This window comes from Myotis nattereri, assembly GCF_964212035.1.
Source record: "Myotis nattereri genome assembly, chromosome: 7".
In the NCBI taxonomy this organism is placed as follows: Eukaryota; Metazoa; Chordata; class Mammalia; order Chiroptera; family Vespertilionidae; genus Myotis; species Myotis nattereri.
The window spans coordinates 1,396,795-1,412,722 of NC_138082.1; the positions used below are offsets into that span (position 1 = coordinate 1,396,795).

Genomic DNA, 15,928 nt, shown 5'->3' on the forward strand with positions numbered 1-15,928 from the left:
CATGAAAGGGAACAATATGCAATGAATCACATGACGGGCTGTTATCTCCCCTACTTAACTGGTGCTCATCCTCCCCGTGCACTTAAGGAGATTACAGAGAACAACTGTCCAAATCCTCTCTGAGCTGCTTATTCTCGGAAGGAGAATAAATCCTGGAATGCCTTGGGGATCCGGAATGCTAATGAAAGCTTTCATCTATTTTGATTTAAAAAAGGGAAACGAAGAAATCATTTTCTTTTATAGCTCGGCATCTGTGTTTTAATCGTCCTCCCGTTGCTTTTATTTCTCTGTCAGTAAAAAGAAATAACGTTTCCCAGTGCAATGACCCGGCCTTATCCTTGGAGGAATCTAAGTGGCGTCTTCCTTAGGATTCTCGGCTCTAAGTGCCTGTGGTCAGACCTGGCAGGGTTCCTTCAGTCTGACTTACTAACCCCGCTTGGTTGCTGATTTTCCCACATAGTTAGAGATGTGGCTCCTCTCTGAGCCTGCAGCTGCCTCCTTCCTGGAATGTTTGCTTGGACGCATCTCTTTTGGCCGAACACACACAATGCCGGTCTCCCAAACCTTTCCTCCCTCTCACCCCCCGTCTGCGCAAACACCACCTCTTCTTTTAACATATAAGCTGAGCGTGAATGGAACGGCTGTGTAGGTAGAGACCCTGTGTACACTGGGGCCAGGAGAAGGCGCTGATGCCAGAATTCAGAACTGGGCATCCATTTCTAGAACAGTGTGTAGGGAATACCATGGGTGCCACCTTTTTTCTTTTTTAAAATTTATCTTCATTGTTGAAAGCATTACAGATGGCCCCTTCCTTCTACCCTCATTGACTCCCTCTACCCTATTCCAGCCCCCACCCCTGGCCTTCACCCCAATATTGTCTGTGTCCCTGGGTGATGCGCACATGCATACGAGTTCTTTGGTTAGTCTTTTCCCTGCCCCTGCCCCTGCCTTCCTTCCGAGGTTCGGCAGTCTGTCCGATGCTTCCATGTCTCTGGATCTATTCTGTTCAACAGTTTATTGTGTTCGTTAGATTCCACAGATGAGTGAGATCATGTGATACTTGTCTTTCTCTGACGGGCTTATTTCACTCAGCATCATACTCCCCAGGGCCCTCTCTGCTGTCTCAAAGGGTCAGAGATCCGTCTTTTCCACTGCTGCATCGCATTCCATGGTGTAGACGTACCACAGCTTTCTATCCACTCGTCTGCTGATGGGCACCACCTTTTTTTCTTTCAACTTTGATCTGTGCGTCTGTCCCTTTCTGCTAGGAAGGGCTGCTAAGTGTGTAATCTAATCCACTAACACTTACAGACATAACTCAGGAGCGACTGTTAATGAAAAATCCGCACTAACGGGGAGAGGCTACGAAACACGAGAGTTTATCGCAGTACAACTTTCTTGTAATACTTTTGCCCAAGAAGAGGTAGACATCTTGTGGAGCAAGACTAACTCTCAGTTTAAATGCAAAGTCAACCTTCAGCCTTTAAATTAATTATAGACATAAAGATCCCTTCCCTATTCATCAGTTCATATCAAATTTACATAATTGGATCACAATTTCTTTCTTTCCCAGCTGGTGTGGCTCAGTAGTTGAGCATCTACCTATGAACTAGGAGGTCATAGTTGGATTCCTGAACAAGGCACATGCCCAGATTTTGGGCTGGATCCCCAGTGTGGGGCGTGCAGGTGGCAACCGATCCATGATTCTCTCTCATTGTTGATGTTTCTCTCTCTCTCTCTCTCTCTCTCTCTCTCTCTCTCTCTCTCTCCTCTCCCTTCCACTCTGAAATCAATAAAAATATATATATATTTTAAAAAGTCGATCTTGAATGGGTTTCTGAAAAGTGACCTGGGTGGGAATATGAGGAATAGAACGAGTTCTCTGTCGTCATGCATCACTGGATCATGCATCACTCTGAAGCGAGACTTCACATGCCTGGTAGACTAGGGACACGTTGAGTTTTAAGGATGAAAATATTAAAACTAGACCATCTATCTACCCTGCAGTGGTTCTGAGACAGCATCCTGACTCCTTGCCAATTTCGTTCCTTAATCCGGGGAAGCATGTGTTCCTCTTTGATAACGGGGCTGGTGGTTCCTATTGGTTAGTATTGTTATTGTTATGAGAGGGGACTAGTGGTTTAAAGTATAAATCTTCATCCAGGGGGTTTGCCACCTGAGCATCTATTTTGAACGTTTGTGATCCGTAAGTCCCTCTGAAGGGTGGCCTGATAACATCCATGTGAGACTTTGAGACAAGTCTAGGCGTTGAGCCGCCCATGCTTGGCTCCAAGCGACGCTGTCGTGGCCATCCACAGAGGGTAGTCCCTGGACCCGTCGCATCCAGACCACCTGGGAACTTGGTCCAAATGCAAGTTCTCCGGTTTCCCAGACAAGCTGACCCGGGAGCCCTGGGGAGGGGCCTGTGCTCAGGGTCTCACAGGCTGTCCCAGGGATGCGGACGCACACGGCTTTGAGAACCTTTGCTCATCTCATCCATGTCTCTCCACATCTGTGACCCCTTTGGCCGTGTGTTGAAGCCTGTGGATCTTCTGTGAGAATAACATTCTTAAAAATCCACGATGGAATTGCCAAGGAAGCAGGCGATATTTAATTTCAGTTGTCCAAATATTAAAAAAACGCACTTGTGACACAGTAGCACGTGGCCTTCTTTTTAAATCCATTTAACTTACAGGATCCAGGGGGAGTCTAATAACTACCATCGTTATAAAATATTGGCGATCAGGAAAGTTACTTCCAGATCTGGGCCACCAGCACGGTGCCATGTGACTGTGGCTGTGGCTTATGTGTATCGGTGACGAAGTCCCGGATGTTACTAATGCTGCTGTGGCTTGTGCCTACATTCTCCGTTCAAGGAGACCTTGCCCTTCAGCCAGCAGCTAGTGACAATCAAATGATGAGTTTTCTTGGTGCCTAAATTCATGCATCGCTTGAATTCTCCCCACAAGCCCCCGGGGAAAAGGAAGCCTTACCAGATGGGTGATGTCAGCCCACCTGAGAGAGGCTGCTCTTGTCCTCGGATAAATGCGATGCATTGTAACAGCCTGGGAGGCAGGATGTGAATCAGACGCGTTCTGGAAGCCACAGAGTAGCTGGTTCTCCTCAAAGCACTGCGTGGCCGCACACCTGGGACAGTGAGGGGGGCTGACCTAGCCGTTTACTGGAAATGAGCAGCAGGGCTGCTTGTGTTCCTGCTTCATCACCAGCCTTCAGAGCCACGGCCCTGTCACCTCTGTTAACGTGCTTTGCGGATCCTGGCTCCACTTCATCCATTAATGGACGCCTCCGAATGCTTCAGGTCCTCTGAGAAGCACAGCGTTTGCAGCGATTCTCCTTCCGTCCTCACGACTAGCCCCAGTGAGAAGCGGCTCTTCAGAGATCATGTGAAGTCCAGTGGTTCTCAACCTTCTGGCCCTTTCAGTACAGTTCCTCATGTGGTGACCCAACCATAAAATTATGTTCGTTGCTACTTCATCACTGTCATGTTGCTACTGTGATGAGTCGTCATGTAAATATCTGATCTGCAGGATGGTCTTAGGCGACCCCTGTGAAAGGGTCGTTCCACCGCCAAAGGGGTCGCGAGCCCCAGGTTGAGAACCGCTGATAAACAAATGGAAGTCACGGAGCACAACGCGGGGCCGTGACTCCCACTCACGTCCACGGTGCCGGCCTGTGTCCCGGCCGGGGCGGCGGGCGGCAGGGAGCCCGGGGGACCTGGCCTGGCCGCCACCGAGAGGGCTGAGTGGGGATAAAAGTTGAAGGAAAAGAACCAAGCAAACAAAGAAAAGGGTTCTTTCCATTTCAGCCACTGATGGCAAAGGACTCAGACAGGAAATGATGAGCAAATGAAAGGCTGCGTTTGCTGTCATCACGAGACGGAAGCGGCCGGAGACTGTCCCAAACGGAACGCGTCCCTGCTGTGTGGATGGGACACTGTGAACAGGAATTGTGGCCCAGGCGTTGTTTTAAAGCATCTCCGCCTTCCGCTCTTTTCTTTGATTTCTCTCCCCAAACGCTGATTGCCCAGCGGCAGTCGCCGGCCTTCTGCGGGGCTTTCTTACCAGGCGGCTCCTTCTATGTGGCCTCGTTGTGGGGGCCGTTCGATGCTGCTCCTGCCGTCCGACACGGACCCCGATGCCCAGTCTTCACTTTTGTAATTTGGAAAGTGTGACATTGACATCCATTTTCAAAGACTCCATTTTATTGAATCAGGTGCTGATCACATTTGCCCTCCTGATTCAAATACCTATCTCTGTGCAATAGATGAGGGAAGAGGATCAACTTTTTACTGAGCGACTGCTATGTGCCACGCGCTCAGCCTGCAGAGGAAGATGCAGAGCACAGGCAGGAAGGTGACACAGCCACCTGAGCAGGTGGAGTGGAGGGCGTTATGGCTACTCAGGCGTCAGAGGCTGCAGGAGCCACGGGCAGCTCAGTGGGGCGTCGAAAACTGCTAAGGGGAGGAGTAGCAGGAACCAACCCACGGACGTGGGTGGGAGTGAGACCCCGTAATGAACTAGTTATTAACGGCAGGAAAGCAGCAACGGGAAACCCGGCGGCACTTCCATGACTGGACTCGGGGAAATGGCCTTTGGAAACCCAGACGTGGCCTGAGGTAAGAGGAAGAGGGCAAAGCTAGGAGAAAATTGTGAAAGACAAATGGAAGTAGCAGAAATATTTAAGAAGCACATAAAATTATACGATGGAAATATCTGGGTTTTCAGGAGGCCAGAGAAATTCTTTCTAACTGGGGTCTGAGGGAAGAGGATTTACCGGGAATTGTGAAACGACAGAATAGTCACTTTATTACTTCACTGAAAAGGGAAGCAGAGGGTTTCACGTGGTGCTTAAGTGCAGGTAGGTTATCCCAGGGTGTGGTTTTGTCTCTGTGAATCAATTAAATCACTGAAACTATGTGCAAGATCTGCCTCTGGCAACCAGCACTTCGTTTTCCATGTCTATATATTTCTTCTCCTTCATGCCATCCATATGAGGTATGAAGTGAATAGATTTTCTAAATATCAATTTATTCTTGCATTCCTGAAACACATTGTCTTGGTTACAAAAATATCTTTAAATACGCATTGAATTCTGTTTGCCAGTATTTTACTTTAGATTCTTATCTATCAATATTCCCAAGATATTAGTTGTACTTTTTTAATGCAATGTTTGATTGTGAACTTGACATTCTTACTTCATAACAGTACGTTGGAGGGCTGGCTTCTCTAAATACGCTGATTGTATCTCTTGTTTCTTGTCTGATATTTTTGTCCATTGATCCTCGTTGAGGAGGCGCAGGCTCTGCCACCCTGTGTTGTCCAGCTTTCCTGTGGCCCTCTCGCTCCCGCTGTCCACTCAGAGCAGCGGACAGTCACGGGGGCCCTGCTGCCCTTGGGACTTGCGCCCGTTAGCATGACGCGCCCTCTTTTCTCACCTGATACTTTTTCAGGAGACCTACAGTCCCCCTGCCTGGTACTCAGGCCAGCACCATGGCTTTTCCATTTGTTTCTCTGGATTTGCCTGGTATCTTCGGTCTCAGAATCACGCGTATACATTTTTATTGTTGATGGTATTACAGATGTCTTCCATTTCTCCCTCTCCCCTCCTCCCAGACCCGCCCCACCCCCCAGGCCTTCACCCCCCTATTGCCCAAGTCCCTGGGACACACATGTAAGTGTATAAGTGCTTTGGTTCATCTCTTCTCGTGAATCGTGTGTTCAGGTCTGTGTTCTGTGACCTCAAAAAGAGGGCTTTGCTTGGGATCCAACTTGAAAATCTATTAATATGGAAGTGAAGTCCTCTGCTTAGAGGGGCCAGATGTATGACAGTGAATTCTGCCAAATCATTGTTATGTCACTTTTCTTACTGTTGTCCAAAAAGAGTATTTTACGATCCTCCCTTTCTCGGGGACCCACTCGAATCGGGACTTTGTTCCAGCAGCTCCATGGCCACTGTCTTTGTCGGGGTCACGAGTGACACCCACGTTGCCCAGAACAAGGACCTTCCCAGCTTCACTTTGGCTGCGGCCCCGCAGCATGTGACACGGGACGCCATCTGTTTGGAAACATTTCTTTTCCATTTGCTCCTGAGATGACACTCGCGTCTTGGTCTCCTGCCACCACTGACGCCCCACCCTGCCCTCCTTCTCCAGCGTCTGGGCCACATCCCGCCCGAGCGGAGGCCCCGAGTTCCTTCTCCCCCTGGGCGGGTCCACCCAGTTTCGATGTTGCCGATGCTCAGTGTGCTGAGCACGCTCATGGCCACACCTGCCTCCTGGCCTTCAGACTCATGGGCTGAGCAGTCCCTCCCCCATCTCTGCATGGGCACCTGATGGAATCCCAGTCTGGCCAGGCTGGTGTGGCTCAGTGGTTGAGCATTGACCTATGAACCAGGAGTTCATGGTTCAATTCCTGGTCAGGACACATCCCCCGATTGTGGGCTCGATCCCCAGTGGGGGGGGGGGGGGGCGTGCAGTAGGCAGTCGGTCAATGATTCTCTCTCATCATTGATGTTTCTCTCTCTCTCCCTTCCTCTCTGAAATCAATGAAAATATATTTTTTAAAAAAGAATCCAAGTCTTCTATGACTAACACTGATCTCTTGATTTCTCTACCTATCGTGTCCTGTCTCATTCTCTCCCCTATTAATAAACAGTGAGTGTGACTCCATTCTCCTCAACGCTTGAGGAAACAGAAAAACAAAATAAAATAAAATTGAAACCATCCTTGACTCTTACGTTTAGAGCCAATCAGAGAGCACATCCTGTTGACTCCAGCTCCATGCACATCCAGAATCCTTTGCCTTCCCACGACCTTGGTTGGTGTGCTATTTTAAGGCACTGACGTCATCTCTTGCTGAGACAATTGCCATGGCCACCGAGAAGTGCCCTGATCCCACCCTGTTTCCACCCCCGTTTCCACAAGGCGTCCAGCTTTGCCACCATCTAGTGCAGGGGTGGGCAAACTTTTTGACTCGAGGGTCACAATGGGTTCTTGAACTGGACCGGAGGGCCGGAACAAAAGCATGGATGGAGTGTTTCTGTGAACTAATATAAATTCAAAGTAAACATCATTACATAAAAGGGTACGGTCTTTTTTTTTTTTTAGGTTTATTCATTTCAAACGGGCCGGATCTGGCCCTCGGGCCGTAGTTTGCCCACGGCTGCTCTAGTTGGCTCTCCACGTCAGTCAGGGCGAACCTTTCCAAACCACATGGATGTCAGATCACCGCACTCCTCCTGCCCTAAATCCTGCCCTTCCACAGGAAGCAACGAAACCCCCCACCCCCCTTGGCTGTCGGGGCCCTGGGTGTATGGTAACTAGTGACTCTCTGGCCTCATCTCTTTCTGCCCCTTCCTTGCCTGCACCCCACCACCTTCCTGAGGTTCCTCAAACAGTACTGCCTCAGAACCTGTGTCCTCACTGGCCATGGTGCCAGAACGCCTCCCATCCCAAACATCCTCTCAGTTTGCCAGACTGGTGTGGCTCCGTGGTTGAGCATTGGCCTATGAACCAGGAGGTCATGATTCGATTCCAGGTCAGGGCACAGGCCCGGGTTGTGGGCTCCATCCTCAGTGGGGGGGGTGCAGGAGGCAGCCTGCCGGGGTCCAACCCCAGCAGGTCCAGGGGTTCCCAAAGGTGTAGACGGAGTCGGCGAAGACTATCCACCCTCTTCCTACGGTGGAGTCCTATCCATCCTGAGAGTGGGGCTTACCTAGGGGTCCCTGTTCGGGCGCCAGATGCCGGGGTCCAACCCCAGCGGGTCCAGGGGTCCCCAAAGGCATAGACAGAGTTGGCAAAGAAGGAATGACACGGAGACAGCGTTCAGTTGATCAGCAGCCTAGCCAGGATCTCTAGCCAGGATCTCCAGCCAAGTTCTGGTCTGGATCTCCAGCGAAGTTCTGCTTAGGATCTCCAGCCATGTTCTGTGTCCATGTTCTCTTGCTAGGTTCTCCAGCCAGGTTCTGTCCAGGTTCTCCAGCCAGGTTCAGTCACCAGGTTCTAGTCAGGTTCTCTTGCCAATTTCTGTAGTCAGGTTCAGTCCAGGATCTTTTGCCATGTTCTCTCGCTAGGTTCTGTCTCTAGGTTCTGAGGCCAGTTTCTGTCCAGGATCTTTTGCCATGTTCTCTCCAGCAAAGTTCTTCTGTCTCTAGAGAACGTTCTGTGTAGGTTCTGTGCCTAGGTTCTGTCTCTCTCTCTCTGTTCTGTCTTCTTACATCTGTATTTATACCAGTTGATTCCAATCCTATCAATCTCTATTTCAAAGGTTAGGGCGTTTCTTATCTCCATTCCAGGGAGTAAAGATTATGTAGCTTAAGCATGATTGTTCGTAGTTAAAGTGATTAATTACCCACCTGGCACTTAGTTAAGAGGTTTTATTTCCTCCCTAACTTCAGGGGAAAATCCCTACCTGGGGAAACAACCTTTCTCAGAGAGGTGACCTTAGTTAAAACACATAGTGCCAAGAAGGTGAGCAAACATATTAAGAACAGTATGCCATATATGCCAGGTCCCTTGAAACAGCAAGCATGGACCGGCTCCCGGCAGCAGCCATCATGATTCTCTCTCATCATTGATGTTTCTATCTCTCCCCCTCTCCCTTCCTCTTAGAAATCAATAAAAAGCATATTTTAAAAAGAGAATAAAAATGAAAGAAAAAAATATAGACACCCCCTTGATGCTTGAGTTGAAATGAATTGTTTGCTTGCGGGGTGTCTCCTGCTTTTGTTTGCACGGATGCGCAGCCAGAAATGGGGCGTTGGTGACACCCTCTGAGGGGGGCATGATGCAGTTCCTCTGTCACTTACGTGGCGTTCTGGTCACACGCGTGCAGGCGGGGCACACGTTCCCTGTGGGGATGAGGTGAGGTAGAGGCGACTTTCTGTCATCGTAGTTATTCTGTTTGCACCCTTCGCTCCTCGCACGCTGCCGGCTGGGTAGACGTTTCTCCCTGTGGAGCACCATGCTGACAGGCCGTGGGGACCACAGCAAGGAGGGATGTTGATCCCAGGAGGAGTGCCTCTGGGCCAGAGCCTGGGGCGTGTTGAGATGGCCTCCAATTGGAACAGAAGAAACTTTAGTTCGTGCTTGGGAACAACGATGCAGACCTGCTCCTGTGGGCTGTGTCGGACATGACCTGTGCACCTTGAAGTGTAGCTTCTGTGGATTGCAAACAAAGATGGCGCCATGCAAAGCATTCAGTGCAGAAATGTTTGTTTGAAATGACGGTGAAAGATATTGGATTTAAAAATATCTTTCCTCCATTACCAAGCAGTGAATGCGACTCCATTCTCCCCGGGGCTCAAGGAAAAGAATCCCATCGAAGCTGAGCGGTCTCTGTGGGGAGTCCACTCGATCTGCGATGGGCCCCGTGCTGTGCCTTCCACGTGGGTGCGCAAACCCGTGTTGATGGAAATGGATTTGCTAATCTGCTCTGCTCCAAGGCAAGCATGTCGAACTCAAAGGCTAACACGGGCCAAAAAAACCAGGCGTGTGGCCGGCCCGCGGGCCGCAAGTTTGACATGCTTCCTCTAAGGTAACAGTTTAGCTCGATATTGTGAATTCAGTGGCATTTGTTAATATGTAGCACATTCCGTGATATTTCACCACATGACACATCGTCAGAGCTGACGGTGAATATACACACAGGGTAGCATTGGCTCTGCCATTTCAAACTGTTAATGTAAACGAGACCTCGCAGAAACGTCATTGTCTCATCCTGAATGTGGGATGGTAGGTTTATGTAAGCCCTGAGATTAAAACGCTTTTTGGCACGTGCATCATCAGTAACTACAAGAGCCGGACCGGTGTGGCGTCAACCTAGGAATTAGGAGGTCACAGTTCAATTCTCGGTCAGGGCACAGGCCCGGGGTGCAGGCTCGATCCCCAGTGTGGGGTGTGCAGGAGGCAGCCGATCCACGATTCTCTCTCACCACTGATATTTCTGTCTCTCTGTCCCACTCCCTTCCTCTCTGAAATCAATAAAATTATATTTAAAAAAAATAACTACAGGGAATTCCCTGGGTAAAGCAGGGAGAATAGGAGAAATAGCGCCTCCTTGCCTGTTGCGTGTCTGCTACCATAATACAAATGTCTGAGAAAGAAATGATAGTCAGAGTTTTGAAAACAGCCGCCGTAACAAATTTCCTCCCTTTCCTCTGCGTTTGGGTTTTACCTCCCCCCACCCTGTTTTTTCTTTCTCTCCACTTACATTTCGTGAGTAAAATTGGGAAAGACTTTAAAATGGTTAAAGAATGGAAAAGATGGGAAGTGTCACTTCTGGGGCAGCCTCCCGGGCTACCTTTGTTTTGCGCTGTTTTTGGGGAGATTCTACCGCCATGTGAGCGACAGAACGGGTCACGCCACAGACAGTTCCTCCCACGGACAGCAGGTCCCTCCCGCCCAGGGACAGGCAATGGCTCTGGCTCCCGGGTAGAGCTCTTCCCTTCCACTGCCATCATTCCAGGAGTTCTTATCTGCCGGTGCCTGTGTGGAGTTTTCCATCCTCCTCTGATGGTAATAACCTATTGCTGGTTCCTTCATGGACGGTGAATGACGCAAAATATTTGATGTGTTTTCCTTTTATATTTGTGTGAGTCACATATATGCCCTCTTCAAAAAAGTATTTTAAAAGTATTCTCTTCCTTATTTTTCTTTCTGCTTTTCACTACGAAATCACACAATCTCTCTGTATAAAAGGCTCATATGCAAAGTGTCCCCTCGGGAGTTCAGCCGTGAGACCAGGAGTTCGATCACTCGCTATGACGTGCGCTGACCACCAGGGGGCGGTGCAGAACAGGGCGGGTGACCAGCAGCGGCAGTGGGGCGCTGAGGGAACAAGGGAAGGAGGAGGTGGGGAAGGGTGTGGTGTGCAGGTGGTGAGGGAAGGAGGAGGTGGGGAGGCTGGGAGGCGGGGACCCTGATCAGCCCTGATCACCGGCCAGGCCTAGGGACTATACCCTGCACGAACTTCGTGCACTGGGCCTCTAGTGTAATATAATGAAAAAGGAGACAAATCCTTGCTCATTTTCCTCTTTATGGGCATCCTTTCCTCCTCTTTCTTTCTTTCTTTCTTTCTTTCTTTCTTTCTTTCTTTCTTTCCTTATTTCGTCTAGGAAGAAATTTGCATACATTGTAGTTTATTTGGAATTTTCTTATCAAAAAAACCAAATTCGTAACTTTTAAAAATAGAATTTGTGTAGTGATTTATGGGTTTATTGAAGACTTCAAAGAGGGTAATAGAGTTATAGTGAGGGATTCTAAGAAGTATTTCACTGATTGTTGTAAGAATTTTGTTTATAAATTATATTATTCAGTACCACAGTAAACATGAGTGAAAATGATCTTTAACTCATAACTTTAATATTTTCATACAATCAAAATAGAGAGATATACATTAAGTAGGCATAACATGAGTTGTTTTAATTGATCAAATATTTTGGGTATGTTTTACAGATAAAAGAAATGATGGTTTCTATTAGCAGACTAAAACCAAGAGAAAATTAAAATAAGTTCACATTTTAAAAAAGAATTAAGCAATAAATACAGCACTACAGCTACACTAAATTACAGAACGAGTATTTCATGAATAAATTCAGTAGAAAATAGCTTTAGAAAAGAAATGACAGATTAGCCTTTTCAAAAAATTACAATGTGACTTTCACAAGCACTTGCAGAAAAATAGCGGTCTACATTTCAAAAGTTAGAAATTCCCCAAATCATTTTTTAGACACCAAAAAAGTTTACTCTTAAAAATATCAATTATGCCTTTTCTTTATGAGTAAGATGCAAAGGTGATCTTAATTAGCCATTCAGCTTTAGAGAAGACTAATATTTAAAAATATTATCCCTAAAAAAATACAGGTACAAAATTAACACGGGTTAATTGAAAACTGTACAATAGCTAAATCCTGTACATAAAGGAAATCTGATCTAAAGTTAATAAGAGCACAATAAAAAAATACTTGAAAATTGTAGAATAATTCAATATAATACTAGCTGATAATGTGACATTTTCTACTGTCATTTGTAGTTGAGACTGAACCGTTTATCCAGAAGAATGCTGAAATATGCAAACAGGGTCAGCGAAGGGTCTGGATCTGCCTTTGAATTATAAGTAGCTAAAAGTGAGTTAATTCAGAGGAATTTTTTGTGTAATTAAGGCAGCGGTTTGTCCAGCACAGCCCGAGTTCCTTTTCTGAGAGCTTGCTGTGAAATCCACAAACCTGAACTAACTCAATAAAATCTGAACATATGTATGGGCACATTATAAAGACATTGGCCGGACCATGTAATGTGTTCATTCTTACTATTTAGATAATTATCCTGGAACACTTCAAATGATTTCTGAACTCACCGTCATTGACATAGAAAATGTCACATGATCAGCCAGCATTATCTTAACCACCTCGAAAGACTAAGTCACTAGTTTAGTCCTTGTTAAGTGATTGACCCACTGTAGACACACATGACCCAGTGGTGTCTCCTCCCCCAAACAGACTTTCACTGACTGATGCTTTTTGTTTGTCAGCTATTTCAATAAAAAAAAAAATAGAGAAACGGAACCCCACTTAAATGTCCCTTTGATTCATTAGCAACACTTCCCTCCATCTCAATTTAATTATTCCTTAGACACCTGACAGCAATTCCTCCTCATGCTATATTCAAATCTTTCACCGACTTGTGTCATCATCTATCGTAACTCTCTTAAAATATTCATATATTGTATTTGATATACATTGCATTCCTATAGTTTTAAAAATAGCTTGCAACATTTCAAAAGCCATACACCTTCATATAGGATAAGTCAGGGAATTCATATTTTAGTGGGCTTAAACCCACAAGAGCAGTGAACCAGTATTTATTACAGTAGGAGTTGCTTACATTTTCTGGGTTAGAATGCAAGGTCATCGTCAACATAAAAAGAGAAATATGTCAAACATACCTACTAAGGTATAAGACACCAAGTCAATATGTTTAAGAAAACTAGGGTCATGAGTTTGTTTTTAATAAATATCTTCTATCTTATCAATATTTCTGTTGTCAAACTTCTGATGCTGGTATCTGGTTGTCTTTAATACATTTACCAAATATAAAATTCCAGACTCTATTTTATAATAAAATCAGCCCAGACACAGTATCAGATGTTAAATGCATACATCGTGACATCATGTATTCGAGTTGAGGCTATAAAGTAGAATAACAGTATTTACAAGCTCATCTTTCACAACATTGTTTTTATAAACTTCCAAGGAAATAAGAAACCCTTCATTGATATTCTTGATGTAAAATACTTGCTAATTTGGCTACACAGTAGAGATGGAAGGGGCAAGTCTTTATTTACAGATACCGGGAAACCAACTGCCCCCCATTCCTGTGGTCAGATAGGAAAGGAGCAAGACAGCAAAGGAGCTGATGAGGGTTTTGTAGTATCAACCAAGATGTCTCCCTAATGACACCAAAGTAGGGCTGCATGTCATACATACTATCTATGTATCCAGTCTCAAACATGGATATGACACAGGGTATAATGGATGTCACCGCGAATGAGTACCCGATAGGAATTCTGCTTGCTGGGGAAGGAGAGGGAAAGCCGACAGGAACAATGAGCTCTCCATCTGGTCCATGGGAAAGGGCAAATACAGAAAAGACTCGCATACTCTCTGAACAACAAGAAGAGTCAGCATCACCTATGAACAGGGGAGTACAGTGTTTCAATAAACAAATGAAAAGCTAATTTTCCCTCCAAGGCTTAGGCCTTAAGGACGTCTTTTTAGGCAGCAGAAGTGGGCTCGTGCCCAACACGCAGACGAAATGCTACAGTTTCATTCATCTGTGAAGGCACACAGTGTGCTAGGACTGGCCGGTTCCAGCCACAAGAATGGACAGTGGCCACCTTTTCCTAACGCCGTGTTCAGTGATGTCAGGGTGGCAGCTTGAAACCAGCCACAGTAGGACTATGACACCACAGAAGCTGGCAGACATTACTAACCAGGGCTCCTCCCACCCCCATAGAGCTAGTTGTTAAACACTGATCAACAAGTGCCTGAAGCCCCGCTGGCGTGGCTCAGTGGTTGAGCATCGACCCAGGAACCAGGAGGTCACAGTTCGATTCCCAGTCAGGGCACATGCCTGGGTTGTGGGCTCGATCCCCAGTGTGGGGCGTGCAGGAGGCAGCCCATCCATGATTCTCTCTCATCATTAATGTTTCTGTCTCTTTCTCCCTCTACCTTCCTCTCTGAAATATATATATATATAAAACAAAAACCGAGTGACCGAATTCATAGGAGGGTTCTTTGTGGCAATCAAGAAATCCACTTAATATGGACGTCTTCTGCTTATAAAGTCGTGGATCTAAGTCCTTGAGCATAGAGTGGCACACTGTGGTTGAACAGTCCTGCCCCTATTGTAAGATGTAATCATTTAACTTCTCCGGCTTCAGGACGACATTCTCAATGTCCTGGATGCTCTTCCCATTGGAGTGCTCGCTGGAGAAGTCGTGGCTGTAGGCCGTGCCGTCACTGATGGTCGACACCGTGTAGGACGCGCTGCGGAGGGCGTCCGAGTGCGAAAAGCTGCTTCCAAACTGGATCTTGTATTGATTCCAGTTTCTTCTTAGAATTGCTTGAACCTGTCGATCAAGAGGAAACAGAAAGGACAAGAGCAGTCCACATTTTGAAATGAAGATATTGTGTAATATCCTAAGTTATATAGAAAGGCTTTCTTAAAAAGAAGGGCATTAATATTAGTGAATAATAATACCTTTTTCCTTTCTTTTTTAAAAAATTATCTTTATTGTTGAAATAATTGCAGATGTTCCATCTTCGTTCCCCATTGACCCCTCTACCTCCCACCCGCCCCCCGCCCCCCCAGGCCCTCACCACACTATTGCCTGTGTCCATGGGTCATGATTAGAGGCATGTAAGTTCTTCGGGTAATCTCTCTCCACCCACACACCCAACCCCACTTTTTAAACTTAATTCAAAAAATTAAATTGAGTGAACCATCTTTATGTTAGGGAATCATTGCTCTTACTCTGCACTTGTAGATTCCATTAATATTTTCCTTTCCATGCCTTATTTTTGAAGCTTTCATAATGAATATGAATGCATTGTTGTAAAACAAATAGCCAATACAGATGCCATTACAAACCTGTGTGTGCAACTTTGACGTTTACAACAATATCTTTAGAAACAGAATGAGATGATGAATGAGAGTATAAAAGAAGAGGAACAAGAGATAAAAGAAATAGGAGTACAGGGAATATAAATCATCATCATCATTATCATTATCATCACCATCTGCTTTATCACCATCATCTCCAGCAGCAGCAACAACCTTTTACTGAGTGATTAGCATACGCCAGGGGTTGCGCTACATTCTGGGGGGAAAAAAGAGCAGGGCTCCTGTCCACATGGAGCTCACTCCCCGGGGGGGAAAACGTCCCCAACAGAAAATTGCAGATGAGATGAGGATTGAGAAAAACTAGACAGGCCATACCATGGTGACTTTGGTTTTAACTGAGCATACGACACTGGTGTGATTTTCTTCAGACTGAGTCAGCGAGGGCCACTGACTCACCTCCCCCTTGACACCCTGGGCCTCTCCAGGTGTCTGAGGAGAGAGGAGACGGGCTTGGGGGCCATCTGTTTCTTGTTATACGTCTCTAAGCCACATTCCAGCGACCGGATCTGTGTCTTTTCAAAGCATGCGCAGCTTTGAACAGTCTCCCTTGCCCAGCCTGGCCTGGCTCAGGGGCTGAGCATCCACCTACCAACCAGGAGGTCACCGTTCCATTCCTGGTCAGGGCACAGGCCTGGGTTGTGGGCTTCATCCCCAGCGTGGGGCGTGCAGGAGGCAGCCCATCAACAATTCTCTCTCGTCATGGATGTTTCTCTCTCCCCCTCCCTC

The 15,928-nt window shown here is 46.7% G+C and overlaps 1 protein-coding gene across 1 annotated transcript in view; it reads right to left on the minus strand.

Annotated features, from left to right (window-relative positions):
• Positions 1-11,365: 11,365 nt before the first annotated feature.
• Positions 11,366-15,928, minus strand: part of CALCRL (calcitonin receptor like receptor) — a 32,496-nt gene continuing 27,933 nt past the window's right edge. The window contains exon 12 of the mRNA XM_081095176.1: positions 11,366-14,648. Within this exon, the coding sequence (XP_080951302.1) occupies positions 14,421-14,648 (228 nt within the window). The 3' untranslated portion in view covers positions 11,366-14,420. The remainder of the gene's footprint in view (positions 14,649-15,928) is intronic.